At 35.6% G+C, this 14,163-nt stretch overlaps 2 protein-coding genes and 1 long non-coding RNA gene across 7 annotated transcripts; 2 read left to right on the top strand and 1 right to left on the bottom strand.

Annotated features, from left to right (window-relative positions):
* The first annotated feature begins 224 nt into the window (after positions 1–224).
* Positions 225–2,328, top strand: LOC109175812 (peroxisomal membrane protein PMP22). Of its 2 annotated transcripts, XM_019325171.1 has the most exons (7): positions 247–541; positions 621–719; positions 836–937; positions 1,337–1,412; positions 1,701–1,771; positions 1,924–2,009; positions 2,099–2,328. In XM_019325171.1, exons 1-7 carry the CDS (start codon positions 470–472, stop codon positions 2,148–2,150), a joined length of 558 nt encoding a protein of 185 aa, XP_019180716.1. In that variant the 5' UTR covers positions 247–469; the 3' UTR covers positions 2,151–2,328. The 2 variants fall into 2 exon arrangements, with proteins under 2 accessions (XP_019180717.1, XP_019180716.1); XM_019325172.1 differs by lacking the exons at positions 1,924–2,009; positions 2,099–2,328 and adding an exon at positions 1,899–1,922 and having other exon boundaries at positions 225–541; positions 1,701–1,834.
* A 1,610-nt stretch (positions 2,329–3,938) lies between these two features.
* On the top strand, positions 3,939–7,610 carry LOC109175810 (transcription factor GTE6-like). Of its 4 annotated transcripts, none has more exons than XM_019325167.1 (10): positions 3,939–4,072; positions 4,865–4,954; positions 5,237–5,344; positions 5,527–5,742; positions 5,820–5,897; positions 6,034–6,258; positions 6,394–6,492; positions 6,593–6,651; positions 6,814–6,964; positions 7,041–7,610. In XM_019325167.1, exons 2-10 carry the CDS (start codon positions 4,865–4,867, stop codon positions 7,230–7,232), a joined length of 1,218 nt encoding a protein of 405 aa, XP_019180712.1. In that variant the 5' UTR covers positions 3,939–4,072; the 3' UTR covers positions 7,233–7,610. The 4 variants fall into 4 exon arrangements, with proteins under 4 accessions (XP_019180712.1, XP_019180714.1, XP_019180715.1 ...); XM_019325170.1 differs by lacking the exons at positions 3,939–4,072; positions 4,865–4,954 and adding exons at positions 4,475–4,492; positions 4,562–4,572 and having other exon boundaries at positions 7,041–7,232; XM_019325169.1 differs by lacking the exon at positions 4,865–4,954 and having other exon boundaries at positions 7,041–7,232.
* A 4,867-nt stretch (positions 7,611–12,477) lies between these two features.
* Positions 12,478–13,847, bottom strand: LOC109175813. The gene is made up of 2 exons (XR_002053316.1): positions 13,646–13,847; positions 12,478–13,344 (listed from the first exon to the last, which is right to left on the bottom strand). It is a non-coding gene; the product is annotated as an uncharacterized LOC109175813 (long non-coding RNA).
* Positions 13,848–14,163: the final 316 nt, after the last annotated feature.

The following is a 14,163-nucleotide window of genomic DNA, read 5'->3' as shown; positions in this document are numbered from 1 at the left end:
ACCCATTACACAAATTTAAATAATAGATGCAAATTTTTTCTGTCATCTAAAAAAGAAAATTATTCTTCAATTGGAAAAGAGGTCATCCTAAAGGGATAAACTTCCACTAACACTTCCACCACGTCACGGAAAATGGAAAAAAATGGATTTTAGCGCAGCAATGGAAGTTATGAGTCAACGGACGGCTTTCGACGAAATCTGAAGAAATAAAGTAATGAAAGACTCCTTTCAAAAAAAAAAAGTTGTTGTCACCCACCCCAATTCTTAAAATGTTGGCAGATGAAGGTCGTACGTTGTACAGTACTAGGAAAATTCGTTTAATAACAGAACAGGTAAACCACATGCAACACACGGTCAACGCCCAGCAGACTACGCTAAGAAACGAGATTTGCCTTCATAATCTCCGGAGAAGAAGAGAGAAGGGGAAACAAATTAAAGTTTAAATCTTGACCCAAAAAGAAAAAAAAAAATGTCTGATTTGGTGAAAGCAGGTTTGGGCAAGTATCTCCTGCAACTCCACTTGCATCCTCTTCGGACCAAGGTCTTTTCTTTTTCTCTTTTGGCTGATAAATCTGGGGAATTTGTAATGATTTGATCGTTTTTACTGTTTTTGTGGTTAGGCAATCACTGCTGGAGTTCTGGTTGGGTGTAGTGATGTGGTTGCCCAGAAGATTTCTGGGATCAAAAGGCTTCAACTGAAAAGATTGCTTCTTTTAGCTGTATTATTCATGTTCTTGTTGTTTTTGAGGTTATTTTAATTTCTTGGTTTGATGCAGTGAATTTTTGGTGGATTTACTGATATGGGTTCTTTGATCTTTGTTTGTTTGTATTGCAGTTGTATGGGTTTGTATACTCAGGGCCCTTTGGGCATTTTCTGCATAAGTTGATGGATTCTTTGTTCCAAGGGAAGAAGGGTACCAAAACTGTTGCTAAAAAGGTTAAAAACCCAAATCAAAATCCTTTTTTTGGCCCCATAGTCACTATCGAATATGTACTGGGTAAATCTCGCATAGTGATTATAATCGGCAAAGGATCACAATGAGGGACTTTAAACTTTGTGGTTACTAAGTCAATAACCTAGGTTTATAGGCTATCTTTCAAGTATTCCACTAACCCCATCTCGTGACCCTGACATAAATCAATCTAAATTGTCCATAGTTGATTTGCTCAAACGAAGAAGACCGATAAATTACTCCCACTAAGAACTGAATTTGAAACCTTGTGGTTACCAACAATCCAACCAACTTAGATGGGGTTGTCCCATAAATCAAAATACCTTTTTTTTTGGTAATGTAATTACTTTAATCAGTTTTCACTGTGTTTTCCTCTTCTGCAGGTCTTGCTGGAACAGCTGACTGCATCTCCTTGGAACAACATGCTTTTCATGGTGTACTATGGCTTAGTGGTTGAAGGTAAATATGTAACTATGTAAGCATGCACTGATCATCAAAGCATTATATGTTAAATCTTGTTAGGCTTATAGGGGTAAATGTTGAATCGAGATTCTTCTGAATTAGTCTTATCCCGTTAGATGCAAAAAGGAACTCGTTGGAATCAGAGTACAAATCAAGAACTCTCTTCATTCCTGCAATATTATCTGATTAACAGAGTTGAAGAATAGGAGGAATGAAATACTGTTCTTGATTGCTGCTATCTCCATTGTATTTTTCTACTGAAACAGACATGATCTCGTGTTGCAGGAAGGCCATGGAGTCTCGTGAAAAGTAAGGTTCGAAAGGACTACCCCTCGGTGCAATTGACTGCTTGGAAGGTACGAGAGTACACACAAGATTCTGTAATTTTTTGCCATAAAATTGTGATATTTTTAACTAAGATATATATATATATATATATATATATATATATATATATATATATATATATATATATATATATATATAATGTAATTGTTGTAACGCGCAGTTCTGGCCTATAGTCGGGTGGATCAACTACCAGTACATGCCCCTGCAGTTGCGCGTTTTGTTCCACAACGCTGTCGCCTCGTGCTGGTGAGTGTTCTTTGTGTGTTTTCGCGACGAATAATGCAGAAAAATGTGAAGCTGCAACTGATGTTGTGTCTGTTGTGTGATGTTTTTAGGGCAATCTTTCTGAACTTGAAGGCAAGATCTGTTGCAATCAAGAAGGAATGAAGTGGATGAAGAGTAGTGTTTATTGTTATGCCCTTTAAGTTTTTCTTGTTTGCTCTCTTCTTCTTGTCCCATGATTCAGCTTGCAGATTGTAAAATTACAATAAATCCAATTCCTGTCTTGGCAAGGATTAGTTGCAGTTTTTATGAAAAATAAAAATAAAACTCTTCTTTTTCGGTACAATGAATATACAAGACTGACAGGATAATGGAAGAGTAAATCATGGCTGTCTCGACGGCATATGTATAGAGAGCAAAATAGAGTTATCAATTTTTCATATTAATAAAAAGTACCAATTGTGCATGTGTATAGAGAGCAAAATAGGACTATCAATTAATTTTTTGACTATTTGGTCATTGCAACATGAGCGTTTCATATCAATGGAAAGTACGTACTAATTATGCATGTGCATAGAGAACAAAACAAGATAGTTGATTATTTGGTGATTTCAACTTGAGATGGATTCACGATAAATTGAAAATCTTATGGTAAATATTCAAGTTTTTTTATGAGTAATGCCACATGACAACAATTTATTAGAAACTGTTGAGCCATAATTTATCTTTCCATCATCTTATTAGTCAAGAAATAGGGACACTTGGGGTGACAAATTTTGTCTCTTATGCACAAAACCTCCTAGTCCCAGAGATGAAATCCAGTTCAAATTATCCAGACGTTATGTCATGGAACCGTGTTCACCATTCATGGTGAACACGGTTCTAACGGTGTTAGTACACCGTTATCTTTTTTTTTTTTTTTTAATTAATTGCGTGACTTTTCTTCTTTATTTTCACATTTTTGCGGTTTCACTTTAATTTGAGGTGAACAAAGATTTCGGACATTCATAAATTATGAATTCATGCCTGCACATTCACTTTGGAACCATGCCTACACATTCCCGTCCGAAATCACGGACATTCATAAATTATGAATCCATGGCTGCACATTCACTTTGGAACCATGCCTACACATTCACTTTGGAACCATGAGATTATGAATTTTCTGTTATAAGATTATGAATTTTCTGTTATGAGATTATGAATTTTCAGTTATGAGATTATGTATTTTCTGTTATGCGATTATGAATTTTCTGTTATGAGATTATGAATTTTCATTACATTCATAATTTCGGACATTCATAAATTATGAATTCATGCCTGCACATTCACTTTGGAACCATGCCTACATATTCCCGTCCGAAATCACGGACATTCATAAATTATGAATCCATGCCTGCACATTCACTTTGGAACCATGCCTACACATTCACTTTGGAACCATGAGATTATGAATTTTCTGTTATAAGATTATGAATTTTCTGTTATGAAATTATGAATTTTCAGTTGTGAGATTATGAATTTTCTGTTATGCAATTATGAATTTTCTGTTATGAGATTATGAATTTTCATAAAATTCATAATCTCATAACAGAAAATTCATAATTTGATCAAACGCGCGCCGTTAACTCCACATCCGCGAATTTTTTTTTTTTGGCCTAAAAACGACGTCGTTTTGCCTTGTGTTCACCATTCTCGGTGAACACGATTCCATGGCATAATTTGCGCAAATTATCCGCATGGGCTTAATTCAATATTTCAGTAGACAATATTTTAGAGAAGAGATTAAGGTTCAAATCTCGATGACAGTAATATGGAATTATGTTCAAAGTGGGCAGATTCTTTGTGCTCACCAATATTTACTGAACTATTAAGTTACCGTGATTCACACTTTCCTAAATACTTTGTCAAATCGGGATGTAGGGCCTGGTTAGGGAGAAATCTGGCCCAAATTGATTGGCGCGTCATTTATACCGAATAGAAACGGCCGTCTTCCTCACTATAAAACCCTATTTCAAAGCTCAACCCGGCGGCTCCAACCGTTCCACACCCTGCGGCAGCAGAAGCACTTAACGATCGACGCACAGGTACAATAAACGCATTCACATATAATTTTTATGCATATATGTATGCGCAGGCATCAGGGTTAGCATCAAATTAAAATCTTTGATTTATTCTTACTGTTTTTCTTAAGAAAGTTCTCAACTTTTGTCGTTTATAGATAGATAGAAAAGAACAATTTCATGCCGCACGAAGATAGAGAATTTGGAAGTAATTAATTTAAATCCATTGTATAAGCAAATAGGTATGTGGAAAAAAGTGAGCTCTTTTTTATTTTTAAGAAAAAGAAAAATGTGATTCAGGGAAGAAACTTGAAGAAGAGGGTAATTGATGGCTTGATTTGGAGTAGGAAACAGTGAAGGCTTGAAATCTACTTTTTAGATTAGTTTTCAAGGAATGGAAGAGCTTGAATTGTGTTGTGTTCTTATATTTGGGTATTTTTGTTGCTTATCATTCTGATTGCAGTGAAGGATAACCACAGAACTAAAATCCTTGGCGATTTCTTGAATATGGAAAAGTTGAATAAGTATGCTGTCCTTCCATCCGATTCTCGAGTTATTAAAACCCTTTGGAATTGATTAGAAATCACTAGTGCCTGTAAATATGCGTCCCATCTAGTCATTTAGCTTGATATTCTGTAACCATTCAGGATTTTGTCGTAGTTTCTTATTGAAGCATCAAAATTAGGTACTTGAACAACATAAAGTCAGCCTATGAACTATTTCATCGTACATTTCTGTTGCTTGTTTGGATCTGGCAGCTTATGTCATCCCAAAGTATCTTAGTTTACACTGGGCTACTATTTTATATCTTATCAGATGGAGAACATATATGGCTCAGTTACGAACATCTCAGTGATGGAACCAAGCGAAATAGGACATGCTGGGATGTCCGTAAAGATTGATCAGGCAAGGTTTTGTTTGTATTGCCTTTTTGTTCTTGGATTAGTTCATGAATAGAAGAAAAAGCAGTTGTGGATATGATGAAATATCAACTTGTTTAAAAGTTTAGGATTATTATGAGTGCCATGTAGATTCTAAAGAATTGCATTCCTTTGAGCTTATCTCTAGGATTTGAAGGAATTATGCCCCAGGAAATTCCTGTGACCAATTGGCATTTTATGGCAGTTGAGATCATCCCAAAGTCTCTTAGTTTACACAAAGAGCTAATATTTTATATCTTTTCATCAGATGGAGAACATATATGGCTCAGTGATGGAACTAAATGAAACAGGACGTGCTGGTAATATGGAACATTTCAAATGCCGTGTTGATGAGATGTCTGTAACGGTTGATCAGGCAAGGTTTTGTTTATATTGATTTTTTGCTCTTGGATTTCTTCACGAATACCATGCTAGATTGCTATCACCTTTCAGAACCAGTGAAAGAAAGGGTTGAGTGCAACTATCAATCCATTTGCCCTAACCAAGATAAATTAACCATTTTTACTAAAGTTTACAGTTTGAACTTTATGTTTGCAGCTTGAGCAGAGATTTACTGAAGTTGAACAGTTTTACTCAAGTGTGAATAAAAAGCAGTCAAACACTCCAAGAGGTAACTCGGCTCAGAAGGACTCAGAAAAAGAGAAGCAGATTGCTAACTTTAAAAAACGGCAACAAGATGCATCACAGCGAGAAGCAGCTGCTGCTAAGAGAATGCAAGAACTTATGCGCCAATTTGGCACAATATTACGCCAAGTAATCTCTCTGCTCCTCATTTAAGACTGAATATATGGCTGTCCATATTGTTTTTATGCTGTCCCTTTCTTTGTCAGATCACTCAGCACAAATGGGCAGGGCCTTTTATGCAGCCTGTTGATGTTGAAGGTCTTGGCTTGCATGACTACTATCAGGTACTGGGTAATATTTTCGAAAAGTTTAATTACCTACATGCTCAGAATTTGATAAATATATAAACTCTTTGCATATCCGATGTTATATTTTCTTTGGAATTTGCTTCTGCTGATTCATTGTCCGTGAAATTTCCAGGTTATTGAGAAGCCAATGGACTTTAGCACAATTAAGAATAAAATGGAGGGCAAGGATGGTACCGGATACAAACATGTCCGAGAGATGTGCGCGGATGTTCGCCTGATATTTAAAAATGCAATGAAATACAATAAGGAAAGGGACGATGTACATGTGATGGCAAAAACCTTACTGGGAAAGTTCGAGGAGAAATGGCTGCTACTTTTGCCAAAAGTTGATGAAGAGGTATGTACACATGATACTCATTCAAGACTGCCCCGTTTCTGATTAGGCATGAGTACTTCTTTCCTGATCGATCTTTCGTGACGTTGCTTTTCAGTTCAGGCTTCGTATTTTGATCTTTAGAATTACCTTTTGTAGGAAGAAAAGAGAAAGAAAGAGGAAGAAGATGCTTTTTCTGACATGAAACTTGCTCAAGAGGCTGCTCATGCCAAGATGGCCAAGGATTTAAGTATGGAGGTAGCGATTTCACTAATGAAAGTATACATATTCTTAAAACCTTTCTGATCTTCTGCACGGTCCTTATATTTTTATTTTATTTTTTTGAATATTTTCATAGCTTGATGAGATTGACATGCATCTGGAAGAACTTAGAGATGCAGTGCTTCAGAACTGCAGGTTTGATTTAACTTTATTTTGTGGGGCATAAAGTTTTATAATTTATATATACAAAGTACTTCTTAACATAATGATTCTGTTTAACTAACTATCCTATCTGCTAACACTTTTTCTGCTGACTGATAATCATTACACCACCTATTGGTAATATTTATATTTCAGAAAGATAACCGTTGATGAGAAGAAAAAACTTGGCGATGCTCTCACGAAGCTTTCTTCCGAAGATCTCAACAAGGCATTACTAATTGTTGCACAGAACGACCCCAACTTCTCGATAGCTGATGAGGAAGTAGAACTCGACATTAGCACACAGGTGATAAGTCGTGTTCCATGGCTGCTGCATTATAATCAATGTTCTTATTTTCATTCTGCTAGTGTACTTTATGCAGACCGATTCTACGCTATGGAAACTGAAGTTCTTCGTCCAAGATGTGTTTGAGGCTCAAGGAAAGAGTGCAGCCATGGAAGCAAACAACAATAATAGCAAAGGCAATGCCAACAACCAAGCGACTAATAAGCGCAAAAGAGAGACCACTGATGCCCTCGCAAAGGCATCGCAAAAAAAGAGCAAAAAGCCGTGATTCTAAGCTTGATGTACAACTCAGCAGAGTGATACCTTTACCCTTGCCAAGACATCACAGAAAGAAAAAGGACGAAACGCTTTAATCCAAGATGATACGCCATAACGCCGATTGGAGTGATCCATGTAAATATGGTCACAAGGGTTGAGATTTGCTGTTTAGTTTAGCTTTGTATTGTTGCTGTCTATACTTTTTATGTTGGACAGTGCTACATCTCCCATAAGAATTCATCACCTTAGCAAGTATATGCACTAAATTGTGTCTAAACTAAATGATTTTTTTATTTTTTTTTTCATTTGGATTGTGAGCTATGACACTCTGGAGTTTTCTCCTTTATTGAAGATATCCTTGTAATACAAAAATTGAGTTGATCCAAAAGTACTTGTTATGTCATATCTTAGTGAAATATGATGGTTGGGGGAGTATAGTGGAGTGGAGCGATAATACCTGTCTTTGTTGTTTGAACTTGAACATCTAGTGGGTAGGGGTACTCTGTGGTATGGTACAGACGTAATTTTATAAACATACGGTTATTGTTGCAAAAATCGGTCTAGGCGCCCCTAGACCGTGGCGATTTCCCCCTACGCGGCCGCCTAGGCGCCTAACTCAGCCGACTCGGTTGCCTAGCGCCTAACTCGGCCGAGTTAACTCGTCCATTTCGGTTGAGTTAGCCGAGTTAATCTGGTCGGCTCGGTCCTACTAATTTTTTTCATTATATATATATATATATATATATATATATATATATATATATATATATGTGTGTGTGTGTGTGTGTGTGTGTGTGTGTGTGTGTGTGTGTGTGTGTGTGTGTGTGTGACATATATACACCCACACACGTGCATTGTTTTTTCTTTTTTAGTAAGCTGCATAAGTGCCCGCCTAGGCCGTCTAGGCACTAGGCGCTACTCTATCGCCCGACTAGCGCCTAGCGCCTACTGCAACCATGCATACGGTTAAGATTGTTTATCAATAGGATGCTTGTAAATTACAATCCGTGTAAACTCTTCTTCGTTTTCGTTTTTTAGTCTTAATCTCTTGATCTCGTTTTTTTTTAAGAGTATAATTTACCATTATTTTTATTTTCATGATACATACATAAACCATGATGAAAGAAGAATCTTTTGTTTCCAAATATTTGTATTTTTTTTTTTTGTCCTTTGGGTATGCATATTGGGGTTTGGTTTGGTATTTGGTGGCATTGAGGAATACATTTTGGAAAATTTATCAAAAACACATACTTTCTTGCAATGTAGACCATGTGATATGAGGATGTCATCACCAATATAATATTCAGGTTTATCACAAATGAATCTTAACTTAAGTCGGAGCAGCCTATTATCGTTTTTGTTTGAACTAGTCAATTAATTTAACTTTTTGTGATTATTTGTCGATTACAATCACAATGCGAAATCAATTTAGTACACCTTGAAGTAGTGACTACACGTTTTCCTAGTCGCCCAAAAAAAAAAAAAAAAAGAAGACTAAATCTAAAATCAAAATTTGCTCTAAAATAAATAGATCCAAGTTAAATTGGGGAATGGTGTGTTGATCTTTATGACACCACCCGGAAAAGAGGCGATTTATGAAAGAAGTGCGTTCTATCTTTTCCTCCATTAAAACAAAGATTAGAAGAGGAAGTCAATTATTGTTTAGCCATAAAAGGAACAATTGGATGGCATCACGTTTTCTATCTACAACGTTAGTGACAAGAAAGAATAAAACATCATTGGTGTTAGTTTTACTTTCTTTCTCTTTTGTTAGTTGACATTGATAGGGATATTCCCCGACCTTACTGTAGTTCATATTTGGGCGGTATCGGAATCAGTAAGTATTTAAATGTGTAGAGCCCGGTCCGATCAATACCGACCTAAGCGAGCGTCCCTCCGACCTGGATCTCAAATTGAGAAGATGTCTTTAACCGGCTGAAGATCAGTACTAATTGCATTCCCCAACCACTTTAGGTCGAGACCGAGCACCCAACCTTCAACACTTGGAGCACTAGCTAAACACAACGATAGTGGACCCTATAGCGACAGGAATCTTCGGACGTGTGGATAGATCTGCTTGGACCGCCGGCCTCGTCCTTTGCATGCGTTCCACGTGTCATGCATGCCGAGTGACCGGGAGTTGTTCCCAGACACTCCCTATAAATACCGCATTAAATGCGATAAGAAGGATTTTTTGGGGCGATTTCTAAATGTTTACCTTAAGCCCGAGAACCACTGACCTACTGTCAAGTAACCCGAACTTAAGAACTTTAACCGACAAGCACACCAAAAAAAGGGCCCGAACCAGACCCAGTTACAGAACTTTACAAATCAGTAATATCCACTGTATTTACTACATCAAACACAATGGAGAAAGAAACATATCAACTAAACTATTATACAAAACGTAGTCGATCAAATCATCCTAATAACATTTTTTTAAAAAAAAAAAAAAAAGAAGCCAATTTGTATTGGTTCCAATATGTGTAAGTACACGTTAGTGTCTTGGCCTATGGATATGCCAACATGAACAAATCTATATACGTTATGTTTTAAAAGCCACCTACGACTCCAAGAAGATGAATATGAGGATTGCCACCAAACCTTATTTTTTTTTAAGAAATCAATAATGAGTTATTTTCAAGTTCAACTTTTTTATAACGTTTGTCCTAACAAAGACTAAACTAAAAATATATAAATAATCCAAAACTCAATTGTGACACTCGAAGCAATTCGAACCTCATACTTAGAGACTCGAACCAATCCCCTTGGTCATTCTTGAAATAATTTATAATATTTTTGTAAATTTATGAGAGAAAACGCTTCTGAAACACCAAAAAACTAATCATTGAAAATTTTCGTGAAACAACATAGGAATTTTCAAAAAGGCGTTTACGCTATTCCCATGTTACATATGGTGTGCTCGTATTTTAGTCTTAGGTTGAACTTTCCCAAAGCATCCCAAGCTCCTTTAGCTTTCACAAAGGTTGTTGCCAACAATATATTCAATGATCCCAAGCATCTTTGTTAACTTTTTTTTTTTTTGAAATATTTGTTATAGTTAAAATTATATTTTTTTTATTTCATAACACTTTCAATGTAATTTTTAAATATAGAATTTTGTTTACTAAAGTTAAGTAAATTGGTTTTCAAAAAAAAAAAAAACGTTAAGTAAATTAGTAATATAATTGAATTGCAATCACTTATTGTTAATTGAATAAGAAATATAAATTTAGAAAAGCTTTTAAAATAAATTTTGAATTACTTTAATCTATGAACCAAGACCGTACCGACTGGCATTCCCAAAGTCAATCTCACAAAAATATTTGACATTATAAAATTTATCCATACATACTATGGAGTATACAAGAATTTTAATTTTAATACGCTAATTCAGAATCAACAAAGATAAAATAAATATTTTCGCCATTTAAATGTTACGGAGTATAATATTTTCGCCAGCTGGTCATATGTCATTTGTTTATTTATTATATACATATATCTACTTTAGTAGTTTAGTCACGCATACGATATTGTTGAATTTTATCATATGCATAATACTAGATGCATACAAAGGGGTATTTGGTAAATAGTTATTAACTGATTGGGTTAGTGAGTTCGACGAATTGATATGAATAGTTTTTTAAATTTTAGCATTTTGGAGTTGTTACAAAAAACTAATTAATTAAACACTCATATTGATTAATTAACCAAGACAAACAGTTAATAGTGGTCAAATATATATGAATTCGTCTACTTCATCAGCAATTAATAAATGTAAACATTTACACACCTTTGCACAAACATATATTAATATGACTTGACTTGATTAATTCATAATGAGATTCGTAACTAATGAAAATACGAATTGAAGTTTATAATATTATATAACTTATAAGGTTCAATCTCTACTTCCCGATCTTCCTTACCATTATTCAATAGTGCGTGTGCACACACACAAAATTCGAAAATTAAATCATCGAGTTAAGTGTAAATTTGTGTACAAATTAAAAAACATTTTAATTTTCTAGATTTATGCAACACTATTTTTTTTTTTAATTTAATGTTTGGATGTGAACAATATGATGATGACAAACCAAACAAAATCAAATATGAAGCAATCATTACCTCCTTTTAGCTTACAACCTTAGCCTCCCTCAAAGGCTTGAAGATTTGAAGCTCAAAAACAATTTTTTAAAAAATCCCTTTTTCTTATTGTGCCCTTTTTTTCTCCTTTCTTTCAGTTAGAAATATGCTTGAATTCTTTAAAAATTGCATGCATGCAATTATGCAAATATACAATACATAATGAATGTATACACAAAGCCAAAAAAATGAGATTTTGTATATATCTCAAGATATTACATCATATTTTTTTTTGTTCATACACATCAGTTACTTATAAATTAGTCAAATCCACAACTCATTATAACATTTCATTCAAACATTAGGAAAACGTTGACATGATATCTTAAAATGATATTTGTGGTATATTAAACACTTCTTTTATGCACTTGTAATAATATACCTTAAAATGCTCGAATTTTTTAAAGTGTTTGTACAATGATACTCACAACAAAATAAATCTATACCACTCCCCTTGATTGAATTCAAAACCTACACACTGCAATTCCAGCAAAACAGACTATTAATCTTACTTTATATTGATTAAGCAATTGAGCAGTTAAATCTAATAAACTTTAATTTACTTTTTCTTGAATATATGAATATTTCTTGAATACATTACTAAAGATTAACTAATAGCAACTTAATTGACTTATTATCATTTCTGGGCAAGTCCCCTACTGCAAAGCTACGAAACAGCCATGCATGCATGCATATATATCCATGAACTGCATATTCAATTCCTCCAAATGCCTTCGATTCTATACTCTCATTATCTTCATTCTCCCTTATATTCTCATCAAAAATTCATCACAACCCACAATGGAAGTATATATCTCATGCAAGCAAACTATATATATATATATATATATATATATATATATATATATATATATATATATATATATATATATATATCTTTCATTCATTCATTCATCAATTCAAGATTCATCAAAGAAATAGAAGATTAAAAAAAAACAATAATTCTTGAGGATCAATCAATTCATGAATAACCAACACATCAAATCAAATGAAAAGTGCATAATCTATATGTATATATATAGACACTGTCACACGCAGAATCATGCATCCACAGATATAAATAGAAAGCAGGAAAAGATAATCAAAACTAAGTAAAAGAAGGATATATGGTATAACAATCTAATTAAAGAGTATTTTAATGAAAGAGAAAGACCCAGATTTTTTTTTTCATAAAAAAGAAAAAGAGGATAAGCATGAACAAAACGTTGAGTTTTTCTCCTGGCTTTCATGGCGGCCATGCAAGTTTTTTTTTTTTTTTTTTTTTTTGCGTTTTTCACAAGCCCGCCACCTACGAAAGCGCTAAAGAGGGAGGAGAAGTTTTATAAAGGTAAGGGCGGTTCTATGGTTTCTTACGTGAGCCGCGACTTTGGGCCAATGAAAAGCTGCCACGTCACCCTCGAGGTCGGTTCTCCACCATGGTGTCACATCTGAATCCATCGTGCCAGCTGCATTGGATTGACTACACCGGGGATGTGGGCCCCGTCGTTCTTCAGTAGGGTCGCCACTTCAATGTAAGCTTGGCTCGGCTCGGGTTCCTGGCTCGTCGGGCCCTGACCCGGCTTACTGCCCCGTTTCAACTCGGAGGAGAGGTTATTGTTGTTGTTCACTGGGACGGCCTCGGCTCGAGCCGGGTCGAACTTCTGCCCGAACAGAGTTCCGCTAGTTAAGAACTCATAAGCCATGTACCCGGCTAGGAGCCGGTTAGACGAGGCCGGCTCGGCTTGCTTCGACGACGTCGTTGCCTTTTGACTGGGACTGCTAACGGCCGTCACTGGACTTGACGGCCACGTCGGATAAGACGCCGTTTCCCTCTCTTTCCGTTTCCTCGACGCCCCCCCAGGTGGCAAGAATCGCCGCGCGTGATAACTCATCTCCACCGTCCGTTTCCACTAATCTAATCTTACTCGATCAATCCCAGGCTCGCCACGTCAGCAGCGAGAATTTTTAATTAACCCCTAAAAACCGAAAAAAAAAAGATTATTCGACGCAAGGGCAAAACCGTCCAGCCACACAAACTAGCCAGGAGAGAAAACGGCCGAAACGGTAAAAAGGGTGGAAGGGAAAGTGGGGTCGCAAAATTTTGCAGTTAGGTTGGAAATGTAAATTCACTTCGAACTAAAAATAATAACCCAAAAACCTTTTTTTTTTCCGCAGGAAAAAAAAAAGAAAAAGAAAAAGAAAAACAAAATCGTTATAATTTTTTTTTTAATGAGAGCAGAAGAGAGAGAGATATGGACGGATTTTGGAGTTGGATACTTGGAAGAGGTGAAAGGAGATCCGGAAGGGCCGCCGGAATCGGGCGGATCTCGGCGAGCGTACGGTGGTCTCGGTGGCGTCTCCGCCGTGTGCGGCGGCGAAATCAGATAGGAAGTTCAAATCAGGAAGAGAAAGAGAGAATAGAGAATAGAGAATAGAGAGAAGAGAGAAGGGAGAGGGTTACGGAGGGGACAAAAATGGGGAGAGGCGATGAGTTATATAGGAGGGATGGGCTATATAGTCCTATATATCTATTTTCCGACGTTTCACTTTCACCCCTCATTTTTCACATTATTAACCAAAATGCCATCCGCGAACCTCCACTAATTTTATCCGAAAATTTGTCACCTTACCTTTTCGCCTTTCGCTATTTAGTTTTGTAAAATTATTCAAAATTATTATTATTGTTGATATAAAATTTTTAATACATTGATCAATATTGTACTCATTGGTATTTAATGTAATCACTTATAGTATGTTTAGTTGTAAACTATTCGATATATTAAAATATCATATAA

The sequence above is a fragment of the Ipomoea nil genome, unplaced genomic scaffold, assembly GCF_001879475.1.
Source record: "Ipomoea nil cultivar Tokyo-kokei standard unplaced genomic scaffold, Asagao_1.1 scaffold0688, whole genome shotgun sequence".
Lineage (NCBI taxonomy): Eukaryota > Viridiplantae > Streptophyta > Magnoliopsida > Solanales > Convolvulaceae > Ipomoea > Ipomoea nil.
This window is presented reverse-complemented; position numbering and strand designations above follow the sequence as displayed.

What these genes read in the sequence shown, in the direction of transcription:
- LOC109175812 (XM_019325171.1), top strand. Translation starts at nt 470, where the DNA reads ATGTCTGATTTGGTGAAAGCAGGTTTGGGCAAGTATCTCCTGCAACTC. An exon ending in TGCATCCTCTTCGGACCAAG is followed by an intron (nt 542 to 620) that starts GTCTTTTCTTTT and finishes TTTTGTGGTTAG; the next exon opens with GCAATCACTGCTGGAGTTCT. An exon ending in AAAGATTGCTTCTTTTAGCT is followed by an intron (nt 720 to 835) that starts GTATTATTCATG and finishes TTTGTATTGCAG; the next exon opens with TTGTATGGGTTTGTATACTC.
- LOC109175810 (XM_019325167.1), top strand. Translation starts at nt 4,865, where the DNA reads ATGGAGAACATATATGGCTCAGTTACGAACATCTCAGTGATGGAACCA. An exon ending in TTGGCACAATATTACGCCAA is followed by an intron (nt 5,743 to 5,819) that starts GTAATCTCTCTG and finishes TTTCTTTGTCAG; the next exon opens with ATCACTCAGCACAAATGGGC. An exon ending in GCAGTGCTTCAGAACTGCAG is followed by an intron (nt 6,652 to 6,813) that starts GTTTGATTTAAC and finishes TTTATATTTCAG; the next exon opens with AAAGATAACCGTTGATGAGA.